Source organism: Theropithecus gelada, chromosome 1, assembly GCF_003255815.1.
Source record: "Theropithecus gelada isolate Dixy chromosome 1, Tgel_1.0, whole genome shotgun sequence".
NCBI lineage: Eukaryota > Metazoa > Chordata > Mammalia > Primates > Cercopithecidae > Theropithecus > Theropithecus gelada.
The window spans coordinates 53,654,785-53,679,530 of record NC_037668.1 but is presented as its reverse complement, the minus strand read 5'-3'; the positions used below and the strand labels follow the sequence as shown (position 1 = coordinate 53,679,530).

The 24,746-nt window shown below is 45.6% G+C and overlaps 1 protein-coding gene and 1 pseudogene across 4 annotated transcripts in view; one reads left to right on the top strand and one right to left on the bottom strand.

The window, feature by feature from the left end:
* The window catches only part of CEP85 (centrosomal protein 85), a 46,687-nt gene that overhangs the window by 5,709 nt on the left and 16,232 nt on the right, over window positions 1–24,746 (bottom strand). For 3 of the 4 annotated variants that reach the window (XM_025386825.1, XM_025386837.1, XM_025386934.1), the window contains 8 exons: window positions 17,726–18,420; window positions 15,875–16,008; window positions 15,345–15,462; window positions 13,793–13,978; window positions 4,281–4,433; window positions 3,307–3,461; window positions 2,135–2,228; window positions 1,266–1,316 (listed from right to left, as the gene is read on the bottom strand). In XM_025386825.1, the coding sequence (XP_025242610.1) occupies window positions 1,266–1,316; window positions 2,135–2,228; window positions 3,307–3,461; window positions 4,281–4,433; window positions 13,793–13,978; window positions 15,345–15,462; window positions 15,875–16,008; window positions 17,726–18,420 (1,586 nt within the window). Of the gene's footprint in view, window positions 1–1,265; window positions 1,317–2,134; window positions 2,229–3,306; window positions 3,462–3,556; window positions 3,639–4,280; window positions 4,434–13,792; window positions 13,979–15,344; window positions 15,463–15,874; window positions 16,009–17,725; window positions 18,421–24,746 lie in introns of those variants that run through there. The other variant, XM_025387014.1, reaches the window with a different exon arrangement.
* Window positions 9,245–9,866, top strand: LOC112625886 (annotated as a pseudogene).

The following is a 24,746-nucleotide window of genomic DNA, read 5'->3' as shown; positions in this document are numbered from 1 at the left end:
CCCAGCACCTTGGGAGGCCGAGATGGGCGGATCACGAGGTCAGGAGATCGAGACCATCCTGGCTAACACGGTGAAACCCCGTCTCTACTAAAAAATACAAAAGAAACTAGCCGGGCGAGGTGGCAGGCGCCTGTAGTCCCAGCTACTCCAGAGGCTGAGGCAGGAGAATGGCGTGGACCCCGGAGGCAGAGCTTGCAGTGAGCTGAGATCCGGCCACTGCACTCCAGCCTGGGCTACAGAGCGAGACTCTGTCTCAAAAAAAAAAAAAAAAAATCTATCCCCTCACATCTCCCTGCTGCTATGCTGCCTTATGCCAGGTTCCCTCATCATCTCTCACAAGAATTTCTCCAACAGTCCCCTGGACCTTCCCTCTCTCCAGGATGCGAATCTTCCACACTTGAGCCTGAGTTGCAAATCTGACCACATCACATCCCAATTAAATGCTGTCATAGGCTGGGCATGGTGACTCACGCCTGTAATCCCAGCACTTTGGGAGGCCGAGGCGGGTAGATCACCTGAGGTCAGGAGTTCAAGAGCAGCCTAGCCAACGTGGTGAAACCTCGTCTCTACAAAAAAATACAAAAATTAGATGCAAATGATGGCAGGCACCTGTAATCCCAGCTACTTGGGAGGCTGAGGCAGGAGAACTGCTTGAACCCGGGAGGCAGAGGTTGCAGTGAGCCAAGATTGCACCATAGCACTCGAGCCTGGGCGACAAGAGCGAGACTCCATCTCAAAAAATAAAAACTAAAAAAAAACTAACTTAGTTGATAGAAAATGCCCTCCCATAGCCTGGAATGCCCAGGTCTCCACTTGCCAACTTAAAGTGAATACTTCAGCAGTATCAAACTGCTTGCAGCACCACGTTTAAACTATGCTGTTTCATGTCTCCATGTTCCCACTCATGCTGTTCCTCCTATCTGGAATCCAACACATCCTATCCACCTCCTCTTCTTTGCCTGGCTAACTCCTCATCCTTCTAGGTTCAGGATCTCCAGAAACCTCTCTTTTACCTCCCTTCCTCCCACTGACTCTCCTGTGCTCCCCCAGGATACTGTGGGCACTGCTCTCACAGTACTATGCTGAAACTCCCTACTATATTTGTGTCCTCTCAGCAAGGCTCGGAAGCACTGACTGGGGTCTCATTCTTCTTGTATCCCTAACACTGAGCAACTTGCATAGCAGAGAACAAAATAAATATTGGCTAAATTCTAGAGATTCCATCATTAAGTTCTGCCCACCATGTCCCAAGGATTCCTGCTCACCTGTACTTGTGAGCGCAACTGATCCATCTTCTGTTGCTGCTTCTCCACAATCTGAAAGGCAAAGTTATCAAGGAAGGCTGCCAGCACAAGGCTGACAGTGAGGTCAGAGGGCAAAAGGGCTGCACTAGGACATGTGGTCTGGCTATTAGACCATTAAGAGCGAGACCAGGATACAGATTAGTGAACTCTACCTACAGAAATATAAACCAGACTCCTAATCCTGGCTAACTAGCTTCACAGTACTGTGCTCCAATCACAAAGGTTTATACAGGAATGTAGTGTGGACCTATGACCACTACTGGGGAAAGGGAACTCTCACCCTAATAACTGCAGGCCAGTGGAATCAACTTTATATATAGCCAGTGCAAACTCTTGTTCTTTGGTACAAGGACATGGCTAAAAATTCAGTTTAATGAAGGCTGCCATTTCTAGCGCTATTATGGTGGTTGTTATTTACAGCTTTGGTCATACTGATTATCCAAGAAGGGACCCTAAACAGGCCTGGTTTCTTGTCTTTTAAAGACTGCAGGTGTTCTCTGAATCAATTCAGGTTTCTTGTATGGGCCTGAGCCATGAAAGTACACCAAACTTTACTGTACCATTTTGGGTCATCTAATCTAGACATTCAGAGGCATATCACCCCTCCTCTTACTTTTGCCTATATTCTACGTGAGCCGAGTTTGCCTGTTATAAGGATGACATTCTAAATACAAATTACTATACAGGGTGACTTCTCAGAAAAGAAAGAAAAGCTCTTGGTAACAAATCCTAGATAGCCCAAAGCCAAGAATTCATGTCTGCCTCCCAATACACAATCTTCTCTTTCCTCCCAGCCTACCCTCCGTTACAGCCTGGACATCCTCAGTCACCTTTTGGAGCGAATCGTATTGCTTCTGCCAGGACTCCATTTCCACTTCTGGACCTTCTCCACTGGTCTCCTCCACAGACTGTTTATCTTGCAGGCTGAAAGACAGTGGCCCCTTCAAGAACTCTGAAGTTAGAGACAAGTGGCTTTGATTCTTGGTTCTGCTATTTATTGAACATTTTGAGGCAAGACATTTAGTCCCCTCCAAGCGGTAGCTGGGGATAATACTTAGGTCTGTTGTAATATAAGGGGTGCCACACAAAAGCTGCTCAGTGTATGTTAATTCTCTTCCCTAGGGGCCAGAATCTATACAATGTGACACCAATTCTCTACCTGCCCAAGGCTCTTGTATATTTTGTTTTGATATTTTAAAAATACATATTTATCACATGTATTTAGATTGTAAGTCATCCATGTACATTGTAGGAAGTTCAGAAAATACAAAAGCTGTTTTCTTGGCACACACAGTCTGGCGCAAAGCCAACTTTGTCCTCTAACCCCACTTCTGACTCTGACCAATGGTTTCCTCCAGTGGGTCCCTACAATTACTTATAGCAAAGCCCAACTGCTGAGATAAACAACAGGGACACTGTAGTTAAATATGGCATGAGAAATCCAATCTATCCCATTAGAAACTGGAATTGGTCCAAGAGGCTGTTGAAACACAGAAACTGCTATTAATATGGAGGAGATTCCCAAGACACCCTGAGAGTACATTATGGCATCTTGTTTGTTCTCAGAACCTGTCATGGCAATGGAGAACAATCCCTAGGGCTGAGGAGAAACAGATGCTCCTGGTAGCCTTTATTAACTACATGGCTCGAACTGTGGATAACTCTCAGTTCTTACCACCAGTACCCACTTTTGAAAGTATACAGATACCTCATTTCCCAGTTTATAAAGTGCTTTCATTTATTCAACACATACATACTAAGAATTATGTGCCAGACACGGGGTTAGATCCTTACAAAGGCTATGAAGATAAGCCCCCACTGCATCCCTACTCCATGCCAAAGATACAAAAGCTGCTTCCTTACTATTCACAGTCCAAAGAAAACAAAGCTCAAGAGAAGTAAAATGATTTTCCCAAATCACCCAAAGTCACACAGGTAAGTAAGCAGGATGGCTATGACAAAAAACTCTCTCCATTCCTCTCAATCCCACAGGGTTATTTACCTATGTCCAGCAGAGGAAAATTCTGCTTCTCTCTGCCTCAGGCTTTCCAGTTGAGTCTCCCTGTCTCTGCAGACTGCCTGGGTCTCCTCCAGCAAACTCTCCAGCTCAGTCACTTTCTCCTGCAGCTCTGTGCTCTTCAACTCAGAATCCTTAAGCTGAGAAACAGGATCCCACATTTAGGTCAAATAAGTCAAGTGTTAGAAATGCAAAATGCTTGTTCCTTGGTGTCGCAAAGAAATAGCACTCAAACATACATTTAATTTCCCCAGCAAGGCAATTTTTACTTTCTGCAGAAAGGGTGCTCCTCGCAGATGGAACAATGGCAAAAGCACAACTGGACAGGGGAAGGGAAGGAGTTCTTATTCCTGAAGCAGGTCGTCCTTACTGCTATGTTGTTCCCCTATTGGCTAGGGTTGAACCACACAGTCTAAGCTAATTCTGATTGGCTATTTTAAAGAGAGCAGGTGTATGAGCCAGAGTAGGGGGGGCGGTGAGTAGTTTGGTGGGAAGGACAGTTAGGAACAAGTAACTAAAGGTGACTTAGGTCAGAGCAGGTGACCGGGGAGACTCAGGTCAAAGCAGGTGACCGGGATGAGTCAGGACGGAGCAGGTGACCAGGGGAACAGATGTGAACTACTGATTAAAACTGGTGGAAAAGGTTGTTTAATGAAACTAGAAGCAAGAGGGCGAAGAGAACCTGGAAGTTCAACTTTAAAATAAAGAGTAAGAGAGCTGAACATACTGATTCTTTGAAGAGAAACTTGGGGTTCACTATATTTAACATAAGGAAGACTCTGGGTACCTCAAAAATTTGCAGTCTGGTTACAAATCTGACAAATGTGAATCTGGACATGACTGCTTTGGGATTATCCTTTCAGGAAGTCACAGGATAACTGCATATAGCAGATGATGAAAAAGTTCCCCTGCCTGGCCACTCCCTGATCACCCCAGGCATGCCAAGACATTGCTGCTACCTGCTGGCTCTGCTTTTGATGGTCTTCCAGGGTGGGCAGGTCAGCCAGGTAGCGCTCCAAGGTCTCAATACGCTGCTGCTTCTCCCGGTTCTGCTCTGATTCCTTCTGACATTTCTTTTTCAAATTATTTATATGTTTATCGCGACCTTTGACCTAGAAGAAGAAATGTCAAGTTTGTCTCTACCCTTCACTCCACTATGACCCTGCTGGAGTGCAGTGGTGTGATCTCAACTGACTGCAGCCTCCACCTCCCAGGCTCAAGTGATCCTCCTACCTCAGCCCCTGGAGTAGCTGGGACTACAGGCACATGCTACCACGGCAGGCTAATTTTTCTATTTTTTGTAAAGACAGGGTTTTGCCATGTTTTTCAGGCTGGTCTCCAACTGCTGGCCTCAAGCCATTCACCCAACTTGGCCTCCTAAAGTGGTGGGATTACAGGCATGAGCTACCACACCCAGCCACATCAACTTTTTTTGAAGCAACCCTTGAGGTTGTGAATGTTGTTCTACTGCAATGAAGGTAGGAAGCTAAATAAATTTTGCCATTTAGGATTTGAGTATAAAACTAAAGAATTAATGAACTTTCAAATCAAGGACAGAGAAAGGCTTCTAGGGCAGTTTTTAAAAACTGGCAGCATTTCTGTTGTGAAATACAGAATTTGTCTGGTCTCTGTACCTGGTTCCTAGGAGGTAACCTCTAAGCCCTTGGAATTTCCTGAATTGGACAGGAGTGGGCCAGAACCCATCATGAGTAAATTTATGCCAATACTATGACTCAGAATGGATGCAGATCACCAGAAAAACCAACTGCTTTGAACCTAATCTACTATGGGTAAGGGAGAGGGATGGGTGATTGAGTTTCATCATGCCTACATAAATGAAACTCCAACTAAAAACTCTGGACACAGAAGCTCACTGGAGCTTCCTGGTAGGTAAACACATAAATGTGCTGTGTTTACATGCTCTTATTCCACACAAGGAGAGGGCATGGAAGCTCTGCTCTCAGGATGCTCCTGGACCTCACCCTATGTCTCTCTTCATTTGGCTGGTCCTGAATTGTATCCCACCCCCTCACCCCCTTTTTTTTGAGACAGAGTTTCGCTCTTGTCACCCAGGCTGGAGTGCAGTGGCACGATCTTGGCTCACTGCAACCTCCGCCTCCCAGGTTCAAGTCATTCTCCTGACTCAGCTTCCTGAGTAGCTGGGATTACAGGCACCCGCCACCACGCCCAGCTAATTATTCTATTTTTAGTACAGAATAATACTGTACTAAAAATGGGATTGGATTTCACTATGTTGGCCAGGCTGGTCTTGAACCCCTGACCTCAGGTGATCCACCTGCCTTGGCCTCCCAAGGTGCTGCGATTACAGGCATCACACACTGTGCCCAACCCTGAATTGTATCACTTATAATAAAACTGTAATAATAAGTATAGTACTTTACTGAGTTCTGTGAGTAATTCTGGGAATTATTAAACCTGAAGGTCACAGAAGCCAGTTGGTCAGAAATACGAGTGGCCTGAAGACCCCAGAATTTGCTGTTGGCATCTGGAGTTTTGTTGAGAACTGTACCCTTAAACCTGTGGAGTCTGACACTAACTCCAGATGGTCTGCATCTGAATTGGACTGCAGAAGTATACATAACTTTCTGATAAGACATATAACCAGTTTGGTCAGAAAAGTAATATATTCTTCCCTAAATACCATACATGATATAAAGCCATGCAATCAACTGGAAAGGCTAATGAGACTTGAGAGAAAGAGCTATGTCTGTTTGCTAATTATCATATCCTAAACTAACACAGCAGAATGCCTGGCACAGAGCAGGTATTCAATAAAGATTTGAACAGAGGCTTTTTCTTCACCATTATGGTGCTTTGTTTTATTTTGTTTGCTTATGAACAAGGAAGCTGAGGAAAACAAGAGAAAACAGAAAAAGTGATGCAGATATATTAAATGTCAAAAAGGAGACAAAGGCCTAATTTAATCCAAAGATATAACAGTACTAAGATCGATCCCTGAAAATCAGTCAAAAGCTTTATCCTAGGTCCAATCTGTACTCTCAAATCTCTGAACCAGTGATTTTCACATTTCAGTATGTATCAGAATCACCTGGGAAGCTTACTGAAAATGGTAAACTGACCATAAATGTTTATGTATTCTCCCTTCCAAAAACATCTTTAAAATGACAGAAAATAAATAAAGTATCAACTGAGAAACAACAGGGGAGGAAACAAAAGTGTAGGAAAGATTTTTTTTTTTTTTTTTTTGAGACAGGGTCTTGCTCTGTCACCCATGCTGAAGTGCAGTGACACGGACACAGCCCACTGCAGCCTCGATCTCCTGGGCTCAAGTGATGCTCCCACCTCAGCCTCCCGAGTGGCTTAGACTACAAGCATGTACCACCACGCCCAGCAAATATTTAAAAAAAAAAAATTTTTTTTTGAGACGGAGTTTCGTTCTTGTTGCCCAGGCTGGAGTGCAGTGGCGTGATCTCGACTCACTGCAACCTCCACCTCCCGAGTTCAAGCGATTCTCCTGCCTCAGCCTCCCAAGCAGCTGGGGTTACAGGCGTCCACCACCACGCCCAGCTAATTTTTTGTATTATTGGTAGAGACAGGGTTTCACCATGTTGGCCAGGCTGGTCTTGAACTCCTGACCTGACGTGATCCGCCTACCTCGGTCTCCCAAAGTGCTGGGATTACAGGCGTGAGCCACCAAGCCTGACTTAACATTTTTTTATAGAGATGGAGTCTCGCCATGTTGCCCAGGCTGTTCTTGAACTGGGCTCAAGCAGTTCTTCTGCCTTGGCCTCCCAAAGTACCAGGATTAACAGGAGTGAGCCACCATGCCCAGCTTATGAAAGATTTTAACGTTTTTAAAAGGTGAAAGTGAACAGGGGAGATAAACGACACGGGGCAGAAAAGTTACAATCTGTAGTGGGAGTTACAGACAACAGGGAAGAAAATCTGCTCCTCCCAACTCCCAAGAGCCTCTGAAGTACCAGCTCAAGATGGAGGCAAGTATCAACCACAGATCTGAAAAACAGGGGAATTCCCTAGAAATCTATATACAAGTTAGCTAGATATCAGCCCCACCCTGGGTTTCCCCATCAGCAGACTATTCTCCGAAGAAATCAATGAGAGAGATTCCCGACTCAAGAGTACCCAGTCACAGCACAGAGGGTGAAGTATTGGGTTGAAAACAAGTAAAAATCTATGTATATGGCCGGGTATGGTGGTTCACACCTGTAATCCCAGCACTTTGGGAGGCTGAGGTGGGAGGATTAGTTGAGGTCAGGAGCTCAAGACTAGTCTGGCCAAAATGGTAAAACTCCATCTCTATAAAAAGTACAAAAATTAGGCCGGTGCAGTGGCTCAAGCCTGTAATAATCCTAGCACTTTGGGAAGTCAAGGCGGGCGGATCACCTGAGGTCAGGAGTTTGAGACCAGCCTGAGAAACATGGCAAAATCCTGTCTCTACTAAAAATACAAAAATTAGCCGGGCGAGGTGGTGGGTGCCTGTAATTCCAGCTACTCAGGAGGCTGAGGCAGGAGAACCGCTTGAACCCAGGAGACGGAGGCTGTAGTAGCCAAGATCAGGCCACTGCACTCCAGCCCAGACAATAGAGCGAGACTCTGTCTCGGAAACAAAAAAACAGCCAGGCGTGGTGGTACATGCCTGTAATCCCAGCTACTCAGGTGGCTGAGGCATGAGAGAGAATAGTTTGAACCTGGGAGGCGGAGGCAGCAGTGAGCCTAAATCATGGCACTGCACTCCACCCACTCCACAGTCTCCAGCAAGACTGTGTCTCCAAAAAAAAAAAAAAATTCCATGTCTAGAACTGTGGGGACTCTAAGCCCAATCTCAACACCGAGAATCCAAAGGCTAAAAAGCATTCCTGCCTCTAGCCTCTCCACCAGAGAGCAGGTTGAAGATTCTTCCCTAGAGAGAGTGAGAGAAGACATCCAGATACTGACATCTGAGCGTTCCCAAGTGAAAAGGGTAGCCTAAGTCTGATCCTACACTGAAGTCCAACAGGTAACCACCATGAACCCACAGCTTTCATCCAGCTTTTAAATGCTTCCTTTTTATTTTTTTGAAGGAGTCTCACTCTCATCACCAAGGCTGGAGTGCGGTGGCGCGATCTCAGCTCACTGCAATCTCCACCTCCCGGGTTCAAGCGATTCTCCTGCCTCAGTCTCCCGAGTAGCTGGGATTACAGACACCCACCACCAAGCCCAGCCAATTTTTGCATTTTTAGTAAAGACAGGATTTCGCCACGTTGGCCAGGCTGGTCTCAAATTCCTGACCTCAGGTGATCCGCCCACCTTGGCCTCCCAAAGTGCTGGGATTACAGGCGTGAGCCACCGCACCCAGCCTGCTTCCTTCTTAAATACGAATGCCCGTCTATTCAATGATCACCAAGCCTCTAACATGAAAGACACCAAAAACAGAAAAAAGGACCTTAAGGAAACAAGAAATATTATAAACAGATATAAACATCCAAAACAATTACAATCAATATTGTTGGGGAGATACTGTTCCCATGAAACAAAAACAGATGTCTAAAATTCATTGAAGAAAAAAAGTGCAGGAAAAGCATACTATTCAGAAATACAGCTGTCCCTTGGCATACATGGGGGACTGGTTCCAGGATCACCTGTGTATATCAAACTCTGCTCATACTTGAGTCCCATAGTTGGTCCTGCAGAAACCACATATATGTCGGCCCTCCATACACTCTGGTTTTGCATCTCTTGAATATGTGATTTTTTATCTGCGTTTGGTTGAAAAAAAAATACACGTACAAGTGGAACTGTGCAGCTTAAATGTATTGTTCCAAGGTCAACTATATATATCAGAGGAAAGAGGAGAGCTCTAGATAGATACTACTGTGGGGTTGTGCTGGGGTACAGAACTACTAACCTTTTTTTTTTTTTTTTTTCAGACAGTGTCTTGCTGTTACCCAGACTGCAGTGTAACTGTGAGATCATGGCTTACTGCAGCCTTGACCTTTTGGGCTCCAGTGATTCTCCCACCTCAGCCTCCTGAATAGCTGGGACTACAGGTGGCACCACCACACCTGGCTAATTTTTAAAAAATTTTTTGTAGCTTTCGCCACTCGGCAGACACTCAACCCAGCCACTTCCAGGTCCCTGCCATCCTGCTCCTTCCCTTCCTGGGAACCAGCCCAGTTCCGAGCCGCCCACCGAGCCTCCGGGAATGCCTGACTATAAGCTGGCTTTAATCTTGACAGCCATGCCGCGGCCAGAGACTTCTGCTACTTTGAAATGTATGATACAAGCCCTGATGAACAGAGGAGCAATAGTGAGGGACTTGGAAAACCTGGGCGAATGAGCACTTCCTTATAAGATCTCTGTCAACAGCACAGCAGAGGCGGGTATTTCTTGGTGAATTTTTATGCACCAACCACAACTGTTGAAAGCATGATGGAGCACTTGTCTAGAGATGCAGATGTGATTAGACAGACTATTGTGAAACATCCCAGAAACTAAAAGAATATGAAGAGATTGTCCTAGTCTCACTTGATGAAAAACTATATTCCACGAAGCAGCAGCAGTGAGGGCCAGGTGCAGTGGCTCACATCTGTAATCCCAGCACTTTGGGAGGCCAAGGTGGGTGAATCACCTGAGGCCAGGAGTTCAAGACCAGCCTGGCCAACAATAGTGACACTCTGTCTCTATTAAAAGTACAAAATTTAGCCCAGCGTGGTGGCATGCGCCTATCACCCCAGCTACTTGGGAGGCTAAGTCACAAGAATGACTTGAGTCACAAGAATGACTTGAGCCAGGGAAATTGAAGTCAGAAGATTCACTAGACTTTAGCCTTATATAGAATTCCTTCACATTTGAGCAGCATGGATAAGAAAGAATAGTTTGCAAGCCTGGCCTTTATTTAAGAGTGTGTTGCAGGTGCTGTTTGATTTTTCTAAAGTATTTTTAGCCCATACTCCCCTCTGCTGCAAGAAGTAGGGAACTGCTCACTGACAAGCTTCTCTAACATCTCTGGCACCAGTGGATCATTCTTGATTTTGTTTTCATCAGTGTCATTTCTTTGTCAGCGAGGACTTTTCCCCTTCCAACAGTCACACCCTCCGCCCCCCGCCTTTTTTTTTGAGACAGAATCTCACTCACTCTGTTGCCCAGACTGGAGAGCAGTGGTGTGATCTCGGCTCACTGCAACATCTACCTCCCAGGTTCAAGCGACTCTCTTGTCCCAGCCTCCTAAGTAGCTGAGGTTACAGGCACCCACTACCACATCCAGCTTTTTTTTTTTTTTTTTTTTTGAGACGCAGTCTTGCTCCGTCGCCAGGCTGGAAGTACAGTGGCGTGATCTTGGGTCACTGCAACCTCCGCCTCCCGGGTTCAAGCGATTCTCCTGCCTCAGCCTCCCAAGTAGCTGGGACTATAGGCGTGTGCCACCACACCCAGCTAATTTTTTGTATTTTTAGTAGAGATGGGGTTTCACTATGTTGGCCAGGATGGTCTCAATCTCCTGACCTTGTGCCTTGTGATCTGCCCACCTCAGCCTCCCAAAGTGTTGGGATTACAGGTGTGAGCCATCGTGCCCGGCCACTGTTGTATTATTATTTTTTTTTTAGTAGAGACACGGTTTCACCATGTTGGCCAGACTAGTCTCAAACTCCTGACCTCATGTGATTCACATGCCTTGGCCTCCCAATATGCTGGGATTACAGGTGTGAGCCACCGTGTCCAGCCAGCAAAAACAAAACTTATAATACCACCTGGGATTGTAAACTAGTCATTCAGACTGCATAACCACGTAGAAATAAAAATTGAAGAGCAATGTATTATGTGGGCAAATTTTGCTCTGAGTAATATACCTATTTTAGGGAAAAAAAAATTTTTTTTTTTTTTTTTTTTTTAAGAGAAGGAGTCTCACTATGTTGTCCAGACTTGTCTTTGTTTTTTTTTTTTTTTTTTTTTTTTTTTTTTTGGAGACAGAGTCTCGCTCTATCACCCAGGCTGGAGTGCCATGGCCGGATCTCAGCTCACTGCAAGCTCTGCCTCCCAGGTTTACACCATTCTCCTGCCTCAGCCTCCCGGGTAGCTGGGACCACAGGTGCCCGCCACCTCGCCCGGCTAATTTTTTGTATTTTTAGTAGAGATGGGGTTTCACCGTGTTAGCCAGGATAGTCTTGATCTCCTGACCTCGTGATCTGCCCGTCTCGGCCTCCCAAAGTGCTGGGATTACAGACTTGAGCCACCGCGCCTGGCCTCAGACTTGTCTTAACTCCTGAGCTCAAGCAATCCTCTTGCCACAGTCTCCCAAAGTGCTGGAATTATAGGTATGAGCCACTGAGTCTGGCCAGAACTATTAAATTTTTTATTTTTTCATTTGTTTTTAGAACTACTAATTTTATTATAAATCTACTGGTATTTAATTACTTAACTTAGATATATAAATTATTATTATTTTTAAACTCACTAACTCAACTTTATTTTATTTTTTTGAGACGGAGTTTTGCTCTTGCTGTCCAGGCTGGGGTGCAATGGAGCAATCTCGGCTCACTGCAACCTCTGCCTCCCAGGTTAAATTGATTCTCCTGCTTCAGCCTCCTGAGTAGCTGGGATTATAGGCATGTGCCACCACGCCCAGCTAATTTTGTATTTTTAGTAGAGACGGGTTTCTCCATGTTCGTCAGGCTGGTCTCGAACTCCCAACCTCAGATGATTTGCCCATCTAAGCCTCCCAAAGTGCAGGGATTACAAGCATAAGCCACAGTGCCCAGCCTAACTCAACTTTAAATTTTCTTTTTTAACAAACCCTCTTAAGTCCTTCCAGTACCAATAACATCAGCATCACCTGGGAGCTTGTCAGAAATGCAGAATCCAGTTGGGTGCAGTGGATCACATCTGTAATCCCAGCACTTTGGGAGGCTGAGGTAGGTGGATCACCTGGGGTCAGGAGTTCAGGACTGGCCTGGCCAACATGGTGAAACCTCATCTCCACTAAAATCACAAAAATTAGCTGGGTGTGGTAGCAGGCGCCTATAATCCCAACTACTTGGGAGGCTGAAGCAGGAGAATCGCCTGAACCCAGGAGGCTGAGGTTGCAGTGAGCTGAGATTGCACCACTGCACTCCAGCCCGGGTGCCAGAGTGAAACTCCATGTCAAAAAAAAAAAAAAAAAGAAATGCAGGATCTCAGGCCCCCTCCTAGAACTACTGAATCTGATGTACATTTTTAACAAGATCCCCAAGTGATTCTGAAACACTGAAGTTTGAGAAGTATTGCTCTAGTTGTTTTAAGTGGTCCAGAACTTAACATTACTAAACTGGTTCCCCAAAAACACATGCTTTAAAGCAAGCCATGAATTAGGAGATAACAACAAAACCAAAGAACTTTAAACCTAACCTAAGGCAATTTTAAGAGTACTGGCAAAAAAAAACACAAACAAACAAACCAAAAAAACACCCAAACTAGCTGTGCACATGGAATTTTTTTTTTTTTCCCCTGAGTCTTGCTCTATTACCCAGGCTGGAGTGCAACAGCGTGATGGCGTGATCCTGATTCACTGCAACCTCCACCTCCTGGGTTCAAGCTATTCTCCTGCTTCAGCCTCCCGAGGAGCTGAGATTACAGGCGCTAGCCACCACACTCGGCTAATTTTTGTATTTTTAGTAGAGATGAGGTTTCGCCATGTTCGCCAGGCTGGTCTCGAACACCCAACCTCAAGTGATCCACCCATTTTGGCCTCCCAAAGTGCTGGGATTACAGGTGTAAGCCACCATGCCTGGCGTACATGGAATTTTTCTCTACTTTTTAGGAAGGGTGAGAAACCAGACTGAATGATATAAATACACCACAGGTATTTAAATATCTTGCAACAGTGCCATCTGGTATGAGTACTCAAGTTGGTTTTCTACCCAGACCAGCTGGTGGTACATTGCACAGCACAACCTGGGACAGTGAGGGATCATACAACTTTCCCTGACTGTTGTGGTTTTTTTTTTTTTGAGATGGAGTCTGGCTCTGTCGCCCAGGCTGGAGTGCAGTGGCCGGATCTCAGCTCACTGCAACCTCCGCCTCCCGGGTTTACGCCATTCTCCTGCCTCAGCCTCCGGAGTAGCTGGGACTACAGGCGCCCGCCACGTCGCCCGGCTAGTTTTTTGTATTTTTTTAGTAGAGATGGGGTTTCACTGTGTTAGCCAGGATGGTCTCGATCTCCTGACCTCGTGATCCGCCCGTCTCGGCCTCCCAAAGTGCTGGGATTACAGGCTTGAGCCACCGCGCCCGGCCGACTGTTGTGGTTTTATGGAGATGAAGCAAAAATGAGGGAGGGAGGAGAGTTCCATTTCTAGCAAAAAGGAGATCCATGATGATTCTGTGTGAGAAGTGAGTGGAGGATCTCACCCAACTGTCTCCTCTTAGTTCAGGAATGGGGGCCAGAAACAGCTTAGGCTTTGGAGTAGACAGCTGACTGCCAATTCCTTTGTGAATTAGGGCTATCAGCTATTCAGCTCACCCTTTCTTCCTGTTTCTTCACTTCCTCAGAATGCTTCTGCAACGCCACTTTGAGCGACTCTCTGATGAGCTGGACTTCAACTTCAGAAGCAGAGAGTTTCTTTTCAAGGTCAATCTTTTCTCTGCTCAAGGCTTCTGTCTTCTGTGCAAACTGTGCACGTAAGAAAGTGTTTTCTCGCTGCAATTCCTGCCAGAAAGATTCTCAATATGTAACTGTTCTCTACCTTTATAGTCTCATGTACTTTATTTATTCCCAGCATACTTCATGGTCAAATATCATTTTTCTCCAATAATTTCTTTAAGAAGTGGTTCTCAACTGGGTCTTAGGGTTAACAGCATCAGCCTTACCTATTGCTGTAATTTGTTAGCAATGTGCAATGCAATTTCTTAAGCCTAACTCCTAGGCCCACCAAATCAGAAACTATAGGGATGGGTCCCAATAATCTGTGTTTTAACAAGCGCTCCAAGGATTCTGATGCACACTCACATTTGAGAATCACTGCCTTAAAGCACCTAAGCCACTGTATACTGGAAGGAACCCAAGACAAGACATCAAAAGACCTGGGCTTAAAGCCTGGCTTCCCTCCACTCATTCTCTACATGATCTCAGGCAAGGTCTTCCTCTTTCTCGGGCTTCAATTCTTTCATCAGTAAATTTGAAGAATTAACTAGATTTTATTTAAGGCACTTCCCACTGTTAACATTCTGATTCTATGAGACAGGATACTACCTTAATTAGGTAGCAAAGCCAGTGCTATAACCTGTCAAATATCCAACATTCAAATGCCCAAACTGCAGAAGCTTGGTCAACAAAGCAGGCTTCTTTTCAAGCTCTCAACCCCCACAACCACTGATCTCAGTGAGAATATTATCTTCTTTAGCTGCTCCTAGATATGGAGGATAAAAATGAGAATGGCCGGGTGCAATGGCTCACGCTTGTAATCCCAGCACTTTGGGAGGTTTAGGTAGGCGGATCACGAGGTCAGGATTTCGAGACCAGCCTGGCCAATATGGCGAAACCCCATCTCTACTAAAAACATAAAAATTAGCCAGGCATGGTGGCAGGCGCCTGTAATCCTAGCTACTTGGGAGGCTGAGGCAGGAGAATCGCTTGAACCAGGAAGACGGAGGTTGCAGTGAGCCGAGATTGTGCCACTGCACTCCAGCCTGGGTGACAGAGCAGGGAGGAAAAAAAAAAAAAGAAAGAATGGCTCTAAATCCCGCATTACGTTTGCCTCTCTCTCTCCTTTTGGCCAGGGCTAGAAGATTAAGACTTCTCATAACATCACTCAACTCTAGGACTTTACTATCTACCTTTCTCCCAAGTATGTCTTGACACCCAGGCATCTGGACTTTCACCTGGTTCTTAGCCTTTTCTGCCACCACTAGGGCATGATAAAGGGTGCTTTATAATTAGTATGTTTACTCTTTGAGGGCAGGGACACTTACATCACTTGATCTCTTTTGTATCTCCTGGATACCTAATGGTGCCAAGCATAGGGAAGACACTGAGTTATGACAAACAGAATGCCATCTTGATTGCCAATACTTACCTGTAGCCTCAGCAAGCAGACATCACCAAATGGGGCAGGGCGGCCCAAGAGGGCACTGTGGACTTGCAGTTCGCTCTCTCGCACTTTCTGCTCCAGCTGAGAGATGTGTTTCCTCTGCCTGCACAAGCCGGTAGAATCGGGTCAAGGTCCTGATGCTAACCCCTCGCAATATAAGCCCCTACTAAGTATAATCCCTATTATGTAAGCAAGATCTTAGATTCTGGATATCACTATTTTCTGAAGGAAGAACAACAAATGAGAAAGATAACTGAGGGGAAATGAGGAAAAGATCAGAGGCAATGAACTGGCTACCCCCTTCAGGCATTCCCTAGAGCCCTAAAGAAATACATAACTGGCCTATTACACTAGCTATATATACGACTAGGCTGCTTATCAAACTGCCTCCACCGTGAGGCAAGACATGGGCCTAAACAGAGGAGGAATGTTTTGCCCTTGGGAAGACTCCATTAGGTGTCTTCAGTGGGGCCTGGGAGAGTAGTCTGGCTCTGTGGTACCCCTTGCCCTCTTACTTATCAATGAGAAGCTCTTTTTCCTTCAGAAGGTGTTCATTACTGTTCAAGATGCTGATCCACTGTGCTGGCTCTAAGATGGGCAGTGAAGGAGCAAAAGCAGCAGGATGGTGGCAGATGGCTCCGTTCTGAAGCTGAAAGGCAAGTAGGCCCAGATGAGCTTGATCTTGACCCACACATGCCTGAAAACACCTGAGCAGTAATCAGCTGGGTCTGTAGTCAAGGCCCAACTTGGCTCAGCCTGATGAGGCCCAATGTTTATGAAATAATTTTAGCTCTGAGGCATGACTGGAAAGAACCTGCCAGGAAGGCTTCTGCCAACTGAACACTCCCTGTTCAAAAAGGCTCTAGTTTCTAAGAAAAGGTCAGTTATCTTTTATTATCTAGCAACAGAGGCAAACCAGGAGCTAGGATGTCCTCACCAACCAAGGAAGGGGAATATGTCTGCTCCCTTCCTTCCCACTCTTCAGCAGCATAAGGATTTTTTAAAAGAAAATATGCTGGGCGTGGTGGCTCACGCCTGTAATCCCAGCACTTTGGGAGGCCAAGGCGGGCAGACTCCCTGAGCTCAGGAGTTCTAAACCAGCCTGGGCAACAGGGTGAAACCCTGCCTCCACTAAAAAATACAAAAAATTAGCCGGCGGTGGCGGCATGCGCCTGTGGTTCCCAGCTACTCAGGAGGCTGAGGCAGGAAAACTGCTTGAATCTGGGAGGTGGAGGTTGCAGTAAGCCGAAATCATGCCACCGGGAGACAGAGCAAGACTCTGTCTCCAGAAAAAAAACACATACACACACAAAAAAAGAAAAGAAAAGAAAAGAAAAAAGAGAATACAGGCCAGGTGCAGTAGCTCACCCCCCCACCCCCCAGCACTTTGGGAGGCCGAGGCGGACAGATCACAAGGTCAGGAGTTCGAGACCAGGCTGGCCAGCATGGTGAAACTCTGTTTCTACTAAAAATACAGAAACCACCCAGGTGTGGTGGCACGCACCTGTAGTTTCAGCTACTCAGGAGGTTGAGGCAGGATAATCACTTGACCCCCCTGGGAGGTGGAGGTTGCAGTGAGCCGAGATCACGCCACTGCACTCCAGCCTGGGCAACAGAGCGAGACTCCATCTCAAAAAAAAAAAAAAAAAAAAAGAAAATACAAAAGTGATAGAACACAGGGGCTCAAAGAAGGTTTTCATATTTATTTATTTATTTATTGAGACAGAGTCTGTCATCCATGCTGGAGTGCAATGGAGTGGTCTTGGCTCACTGAAACCTCCACCTCCCAAGTTCAAGCAATTCTCCCGCCTCAGCCTCCCGAGTAGTTGGGACTATAGGCGCATGCCACCACACCTGGCTAATTTTTACATTTTTAGTAGAGGCAGGGTTTCACTCTGCTGGCCAGGTTGGTCTCGAACTCCTGCCCGCCTTGGCCCAAAGTGCTGGGATTAAAGGCATGAGTCACTGCACCTGGCCTCAAAGATGGTTTTTAAACCCTAGCTCTACCAATCACCAGCTCCATGACCCTGGACAGATTATGTAGTCTAAGAACCTGGTAAGTTTCTACATCTACCTCGTTAGTACACTATGAAGATTAAATAAAATTCTGTAGCCTAGTGACTGGTATAAATACCTTTTAAATTTTCCTTTGTAACCTTTTGCTATTTTGGAGACCCTAGCTGGTGCTTAATTTGACCACCAAACAGATTCAATGGCCAACAGCTCACAAGCCTGTATTTCCTGTCTATAAACATCTTCCTTCTTTTTACAGCTATTTTCTTTAAAGCCAAAATTCAAAGGACAAAAGCTATTATAATTCTAAGAACGTACAGAACCTAGAAAACCAAGGAAAGATGGACCTCTACCTGCATTTGCTCCATCTGTAAACGGATCAATTCCAGCTGCTGCCGACAAGTGCTGAGTTCACAAGATTGCTCTCGGGGATGCCAAGTGTCAGGACTCGGCTGCCACACCTGAGAGGGCAGAGGCTTGGAGAGCCCGGGAGCAGGCTGGAGTCCCAAAGGGAGGACCCCACTGCTATTAGAATGTGGCCCATTCCGCTCAAACACTGCCCCACTGCCCGGTGCCCTCTTGGCCTCAGGCAACACTTTGTACAACTCCTTGCTTGTGCTGGTTCTTGGGTTGTGGAAGCGGACTCGGTGGTGAGGATCTGAATAAAGTGTCTCCATCATTGCCGACTGATTGAGGGTAGAGTCCATGCTAGGAATATCAAACTTCCTTGCCTCTTCTTGTCTTTCATGGCCCACTGCTGGAAACCAGGACTGCTCAATTCCATTTTCTCCAGGAGCACCAGAGAGATACACGAGATCTCTAGATAGGCCCGGAGAAAGTTTCATTGCACCGAGGTCTCCATTTCTTGTCATTCCCACACTTTCAGCCAACCCTGACAAAGGGAGTTTGGAGGAAGAGGGTCCAACAGGTGTAGAATTTGGCTTGGCAGGAGAGGTCCCTAAAGTAGAAGGCATCACATGGGCTGTTGGAATGGTTACATGGCTTTTGATGGGCTGGAAAGGAGGACTGCTACTTGAGCTGCAAAAATCTGCGGAGAGAATAGTCTTCCATAAGTAAAAATTGAAGCAGCAAGCTTTCTTGAGTTTGAATGCTATGCCAGAAACTCTCTGCCTGTCCTGAGACCAAGCAGAGAGAGCACCGTCATCAAAAGTATCAGGCAGAAAGACACGGCAACCAAACTGGGAGATGTATTTTCCAGGATCTCAAATGCCATTCACAAGGTAAACCAACAAAAGGCAATAATGGCTTCACTTTTAACTTAGTCCTTTGTACTGGAATAAAAAAAATCTTGTCAGTCAGACAAAGCTGAAAACTGAACTTTAAAAAAAGTTACTTACTTAAGGAAAATGAGTTAGGTCCTACTCTTCTGGAAGCTGGACAACTCTCAGCTATAATCAAATCTAATAAAAATATCCTTTCCAAGAGTCGCCAGAATCTTCTGCGACCTCCAAAAGCTCCCCCAGGAAGGTGAGCAACGAGTCCAAACTATCTGAAGAACGAAGCGAACTAGACAGTCTTGCTCAGTATGCAGGGCATGGAGTATGGCATCTGAGGCAGGATTCTGTTCTCTCTCCCATACCCCAGACCTGACTGCCTGGATATGTGAAGTTATTCTTAGTAACTCTCAGGTTTCACTCTAGCACAGTGAGCACTCTCAATTGGGTACACACTGAAATCCTCTATTTTATATTTTGCCTTTCACTTGGCCCCTTGTGTGTACCCAACTGTGGTTTTGTTTTTTTTTTTAACTTTTCCTTCAGACTGAATTCATGTTTCCTATGGCTCCTGCATGGTCTTGGGAGACAACCCTTGATTAGCCCTACTGCAGAAGGTTCACATTTCTACCTATTTCCAACTTTCAAGTACTACTCTGAGGGGGACTACTCCAAGCAAACAATAAAGGAAGAATATGAGGTAACATACTTATTGCTTTCAGCAGGCAGAAAACTAAATAAGGAAACAAGGAATACTAATTTCTTTTCTTTTCAACTATATTCAGTACTTGTTCCCAAATCAAGCATATCTACAATGGAGAAGAGCGACTACCAACTTGTTTCTCTTTTTTTTCTCCCCACCAACCAACACAGAGCACACGCAGATAACAACAAATACCACAATTGTTCCCAGAATTACGTGAGTATAAGATCAGCTACTATCTTCTCATTAAACAACCTTTTTTTTTTTTTTGAGATGGGGTCTCACTCTGTCATCCAGGCTGGAGCACAGTGGCGTGATCACAGTTCACTGAAGCCTCAACCTCCCCCGGCTCCGGTGATCTTCCCACCTCAGTTTTTTTATTTTTAGTAGAGATGGGGTTTCGCCATGTTGCCCAGACTGGTCTCGAACTCATGGGCTCAAGCGATCCACCCACCTTAGCCTCCCAAAGTGCTAGGATTATAGGTGTGAGCCACCATGCCCGGCCTTAAGCAACTCTTTAAAAATATGGGCAAGCCACCTCACACCTGTCAGAATGGCTATTATCAAAAAGATGAGGCTGGACGCACTTTGGGAGGCTGAGGAGGGGGGATCTTGAGGTCAGGAAATCGAAACTATCCTGGCTAACACGGTGAAACCCGAACTCTACTAAAAATACAAAATATTAGCTGGGCGTGGTGGCACGCGCCTGTGGTCCCAGTTATTCCAGAGGCTGAGGCAGGAGAATCACTTGAATCCAGGAGGTGGAGGTTGCAATGAGCCGGGATGGCACCACTGCACTCCAGCCAGGGCGACAGAGTGAGATTCCATCTCAAAAAAAAAAAAGAGATGAAAGACAAGTTTGGAGAGGATGTAGAGAAAAGGGAACTCTGGTACACAGTTGGTGGGAATGTAACAACACAGTCATTGTGGAAAACAATGGAGTACGTAGGTCCCTCAAAAAAACCAAAAAACTAAAAATAGTTACCATATGATCCAGCAATCCACTTCTGGGTATATATCCAAAGAATATGAAATTAGTATGTCAAAGAGATATATACAATCCCATGTTTACTGAGTAATTATTCACAATAGCCAAGTTATAGAATCAACCGATGAACAGATAAGGAAAATGCAGTATATAGACACAATGGAATACCAGCCTTATAAAAGATGTAATTTATGTCACTTGCAACAACATGGATGAACCTGGAGGACACTAAGAGAAATAAGCCAGGCACAAAATGACAAATACTGCACGTTCTTATTTGTATGTGGAAGCTAAAAAAACCTCGACACATAGAAACAGAGAGGATAATTGTGGTTACTAGAAGCTCGGGAGCAGGAGGAATCGAGAGATGCTAATCAAAGGGTAAAACATTTCGGTTAGACGGGAGGAATAAATACTTTAAAAAAAGATGTGCAAGCCTTATACTATATGCATAGTATCTAATTTCCTATGCTCAAGATGATTTTGGGGATACATAAAAGGCCACACTAAAAACACACACACACACATAACAAAACAAAAACCTGAATAAGTTCTGACAACATGCATTAGTCTCTCAGGACACCAAAAAAGAAATTTCTCAGTTAAAGGACCCAGTTTCTGATGTCTCACAACTTAAATATAGGACTAGTACACAAAGTTAAGGCAGACTGGTAGTGATAAAGACTTCAAAGACTAGTAAGCAACACAATTTTTTCATTTTTTTTTTTGAGACAGAGTTTCGCCCGTTGCCCAGGCTGGAGTGCAATGGCACGATCTCGGCCCACTGCAACCTCCGCCTCCTAGGTTCAAGCGATTCTCCTGCCTCAGCCTCCTGAGTAGCTGGGATTAAAGGCATGCTCCACCACGCCTGGCTAATTTTGTATTTTCAGTAGAGACGGGGCTTCTCCATGCTAGTCAGGCTGGTCTTGAACTCCCAACCTCAGGTGATCCACCCGCCTCAGCCTCCCAAAGTGCTGGGATTACAGGCGTGAGCCACTGTGCCTGGCCCAATTTTTTCTTTTTTGAGACGGGGTCTCACCCACTCTGTCGTCCAGGCTGGAGTGCAGTGGCACAATCTTGGCTCACCACAACCTCTGCCTCCTGGGTTCAAGCGACTCTTCTGCCTCAGCCTCCTGAGTAGCTGGGATTACAGGAACCCACCAACATGCCTGGCTAATTTTTGTATTTTAGTAGATGGGGTTTCAGCATGTTGGCCAGGCTGGTCTTGAACTCCTAACCTCAAGTGATCCACCTGTCTCAGCCTTCCAAAGTGCTGGAATTACAGGGATGAGCCACCGTGCTTAACCATAAGCAATGTTTTAAATTCTCCATAAAAGCACATAGTATCAGTTCTTATCAAGGGTTGCTGCTCCCATAGTGTAATTACAAAACAGAAGACTGTGAGGTTGTAGCACATGAGGGGTTGCTACCATGAACTCTGCAATACCTCCTTCCATTCTCCATCCATAGCACCACTCTCTCTAGATTCACCAAATTCAGTTCTGAGTCCACACCCTCTGCTATGGTTTGAAAGTGTCTGTCCCCTAAAAGTTCATGTGTTAGAAACTTAATTGCCAATGTAACAGTATTAAGAGGTGGGGGCCTCTAAGAGGCGACTGGGTCATGAGGGTAGAAGCTTCATAATAGATTAGCAGAAGTGAGTTAGTTCTCAAAGCAGTGGATTGTTATAAAAGCAAGCTTGGGGCCAGGCATGGTGGCTCATGCCTGTAATCCCAGCACTTTGGGAGGCTGAGGCGGGCGGATCACCTGAGGTCAGGAGTTTGAGACCAGTCTGATCAACATGGAGAAACCCCATCTCTACTAAAAATACAAAATTAGCTGGGTGTGGTGACACATGCCTGGAATCTCAGCTTCTTGGGAGGCTGAGGCAGGAGAATTGCTTGAACCCGGGAGGCAGAGGTTGCAGTGAGCCGAGATCCTACCATTGCCCTCCAGCCTGGGCAACAAGAGCTAAACTCCATCTCAAAAAAAAAAAAAAAAAGCAAGCTTGGGTTTGGCACGGTGGCTTACGCCTGTAATCCTAGCACTTTGGGAGGCAGAGGCAAGCGGATCATTTGAGGTCAGGAGTTCAAGACCAGCCTGGCTAACATGGTGAAACCCCATCTCTACTAAAAATACAAAAATTAGCTGGGCGTGATGGTGGGTGCCTGTAATCCCAGCTACTCAGGAGGCTGAGGCAGGAGAATCATTTGAACCTGGGAGGCGGAAGCTGCAGTGAGCCAAGACCCCGCCACTGCACTCCAGCCTGAGTGACAGAAATAAGACTCTACCTCAAAAAGAAAAAAAGGCAAGCTTGGCTCACTCTTGTGGTCTCTGCTTTCCACCATGTTGTGATACAGTACAAAAGCCTTCGCCAGATGCTGCCACTATGCCTTTGGACTTCCCACTCTCCAGAACCATGGGCAAAATAAACATCTTTTCTGTATAAGTTACACTGTCTCAGGTATTCTCTTATAGTAACAGAAAACAGACTAAGATAACCCCAAAATAATGTCAAAACCAAAGCCAAGAAGAAAAGTACCAACTGACCTAGAAGAATATGGCTTTCCTAATTTTTTATAGATGATAAATGGACATCTTAGAAAATTAAGGTGAGGTCCTTGTCCACATTTTTAACTTATCTATTGGGTTTATCTATTTATATTAAGGAAACTGCCTGATTCAGACTAACTGTGCTATAAAATATAAAGTTACACCAGCGGTCCCCAACCTTTTTGGTACCAGGAAATGGTTTTGTGGAACACAATTTTTCCACAGATGATGGTGGGGGGGATGGTTTCAGGATCAAACTGTTCCACCTCAGATCATCAGGTATTAGATTCTCGTAAGGACTGAGCAACCTAGATCCCTCACATGCACAGTTCACAATAGGGTTTGTTCTTCTATGAGAATCTAATGTCACCACTGATCTGACAGGAGGCGCAGGCTGAGGCAGTAATGCTTGCTCACCTGCTGCTCACCTCCAGCCGTGTGGCCTGGTTCCTAATATGCGTGGACTGGTACTGGTTCACGGGCCAAAAGTTGGGGACCTCTGAGTTACACGGTAAGTCTGGTTTGTGGTTTAGAATTTTTCTTTTTTTTTTGAGACGGAGTCTTGCTCTGTCACCCAGGCTGGAGTGCAATGGTGTGATCTCGGCTCACTGCAAGCTCCGCCTCCTGAGTTCATGCCATTCTCCTGCCTCAGCCTCCTGAGAAGCTGGGACTACAGGTGCCCACCACCACATCCGGCTAATTTTTTTTTTGTATTTTTAGTAGAGATGGGGTTTCACCACATTAGCCAGGATGGTCTTGATCTCCTGACCTCATGATCCACCTGCCTCGGCCTCCCAAAGTGCCGGGATTACAGGCGTGAGCCACTGCGCCCGGCCAGAATATTTTGAAATGAAATAGCAACACTCATTTTCAAAGGGACCTCTATCTTCTACGATTTTCAAAGGCATTCAAAATTTAGTGTATGGGAAGCAGGCAGGTGATGCACTTCTGTAGGCCCAGCTACTCAGTAGTCTAACTCAGGAGGATTACTTGAGCCCTCTCGAATTTATGGCTATAGTACACTATGATAGTACCTGTGAACAATCATTGCACTCCAGTGTAGGCAACATAGCAAGACCCATATCTTTAAAAAATACAGTGCATGGGATATGTGATTTTTATTTACAGAAATCTACAGTTCCCCAAAACATTGGGGTTTTACCATTTTAAGAATACAGTTCTAAATCTCTCCTCTACTTAACCACATTTTCTGCCCCCTCCCCACCCTAAAAAACAACTCTATTTTTTTTTTTTTTTTTTTTTTTTGAGACGGAGATCTCGCTCTGTTGCCCAGGCTGGAGTGCAGTGGCCGGATCTCAGCTCACTGCAAGCTCCGCCTCCCGGGTTTACGCCATTCTCCTGCCTCAGCCTCCCGAGTAGCTGGGACTACAGGCGCCGGCCACCGCGCCCGGCTAGTTTTTTGTATTTTTTTTAGTAGAGACGGGGTTTCACCGCGTTAGCCAGGATGGTCTCGATCTCCTGACCTCGTGATCCGCCCGTCTCGGCCTCCCAAAGTGCTGGGATTACAGGCTTGAGCCACCGCGCCCGGCCTAACAACTCATTTTTTTAGCAACCTTCCTTGCACAGTAAGGGTAGATTCAGCTATTACCAAATCTCAGTCACTTCAGTCTACACCTGAAGTGATTCAGTAGCCTGAATTACGCCAGTGACTATTTCAGTCTTTTGCAAAGAGCTGAAAGCATTCTGAACTCTTCAGTACCCACCTCTACTCTGTCCCTCTAGAATCTTCCAAGGTAAAACACCTTAGTGAAGGGTGGAATCAAAAGCATGCCTATTCAACTTAAAGATGCAACAATGAACTATACTGTATACCAGTCACAGGGGTTCTTGTCAACTAGACTGCAAGCTAGATTCATGAAAAAAAAGTCTAAGAG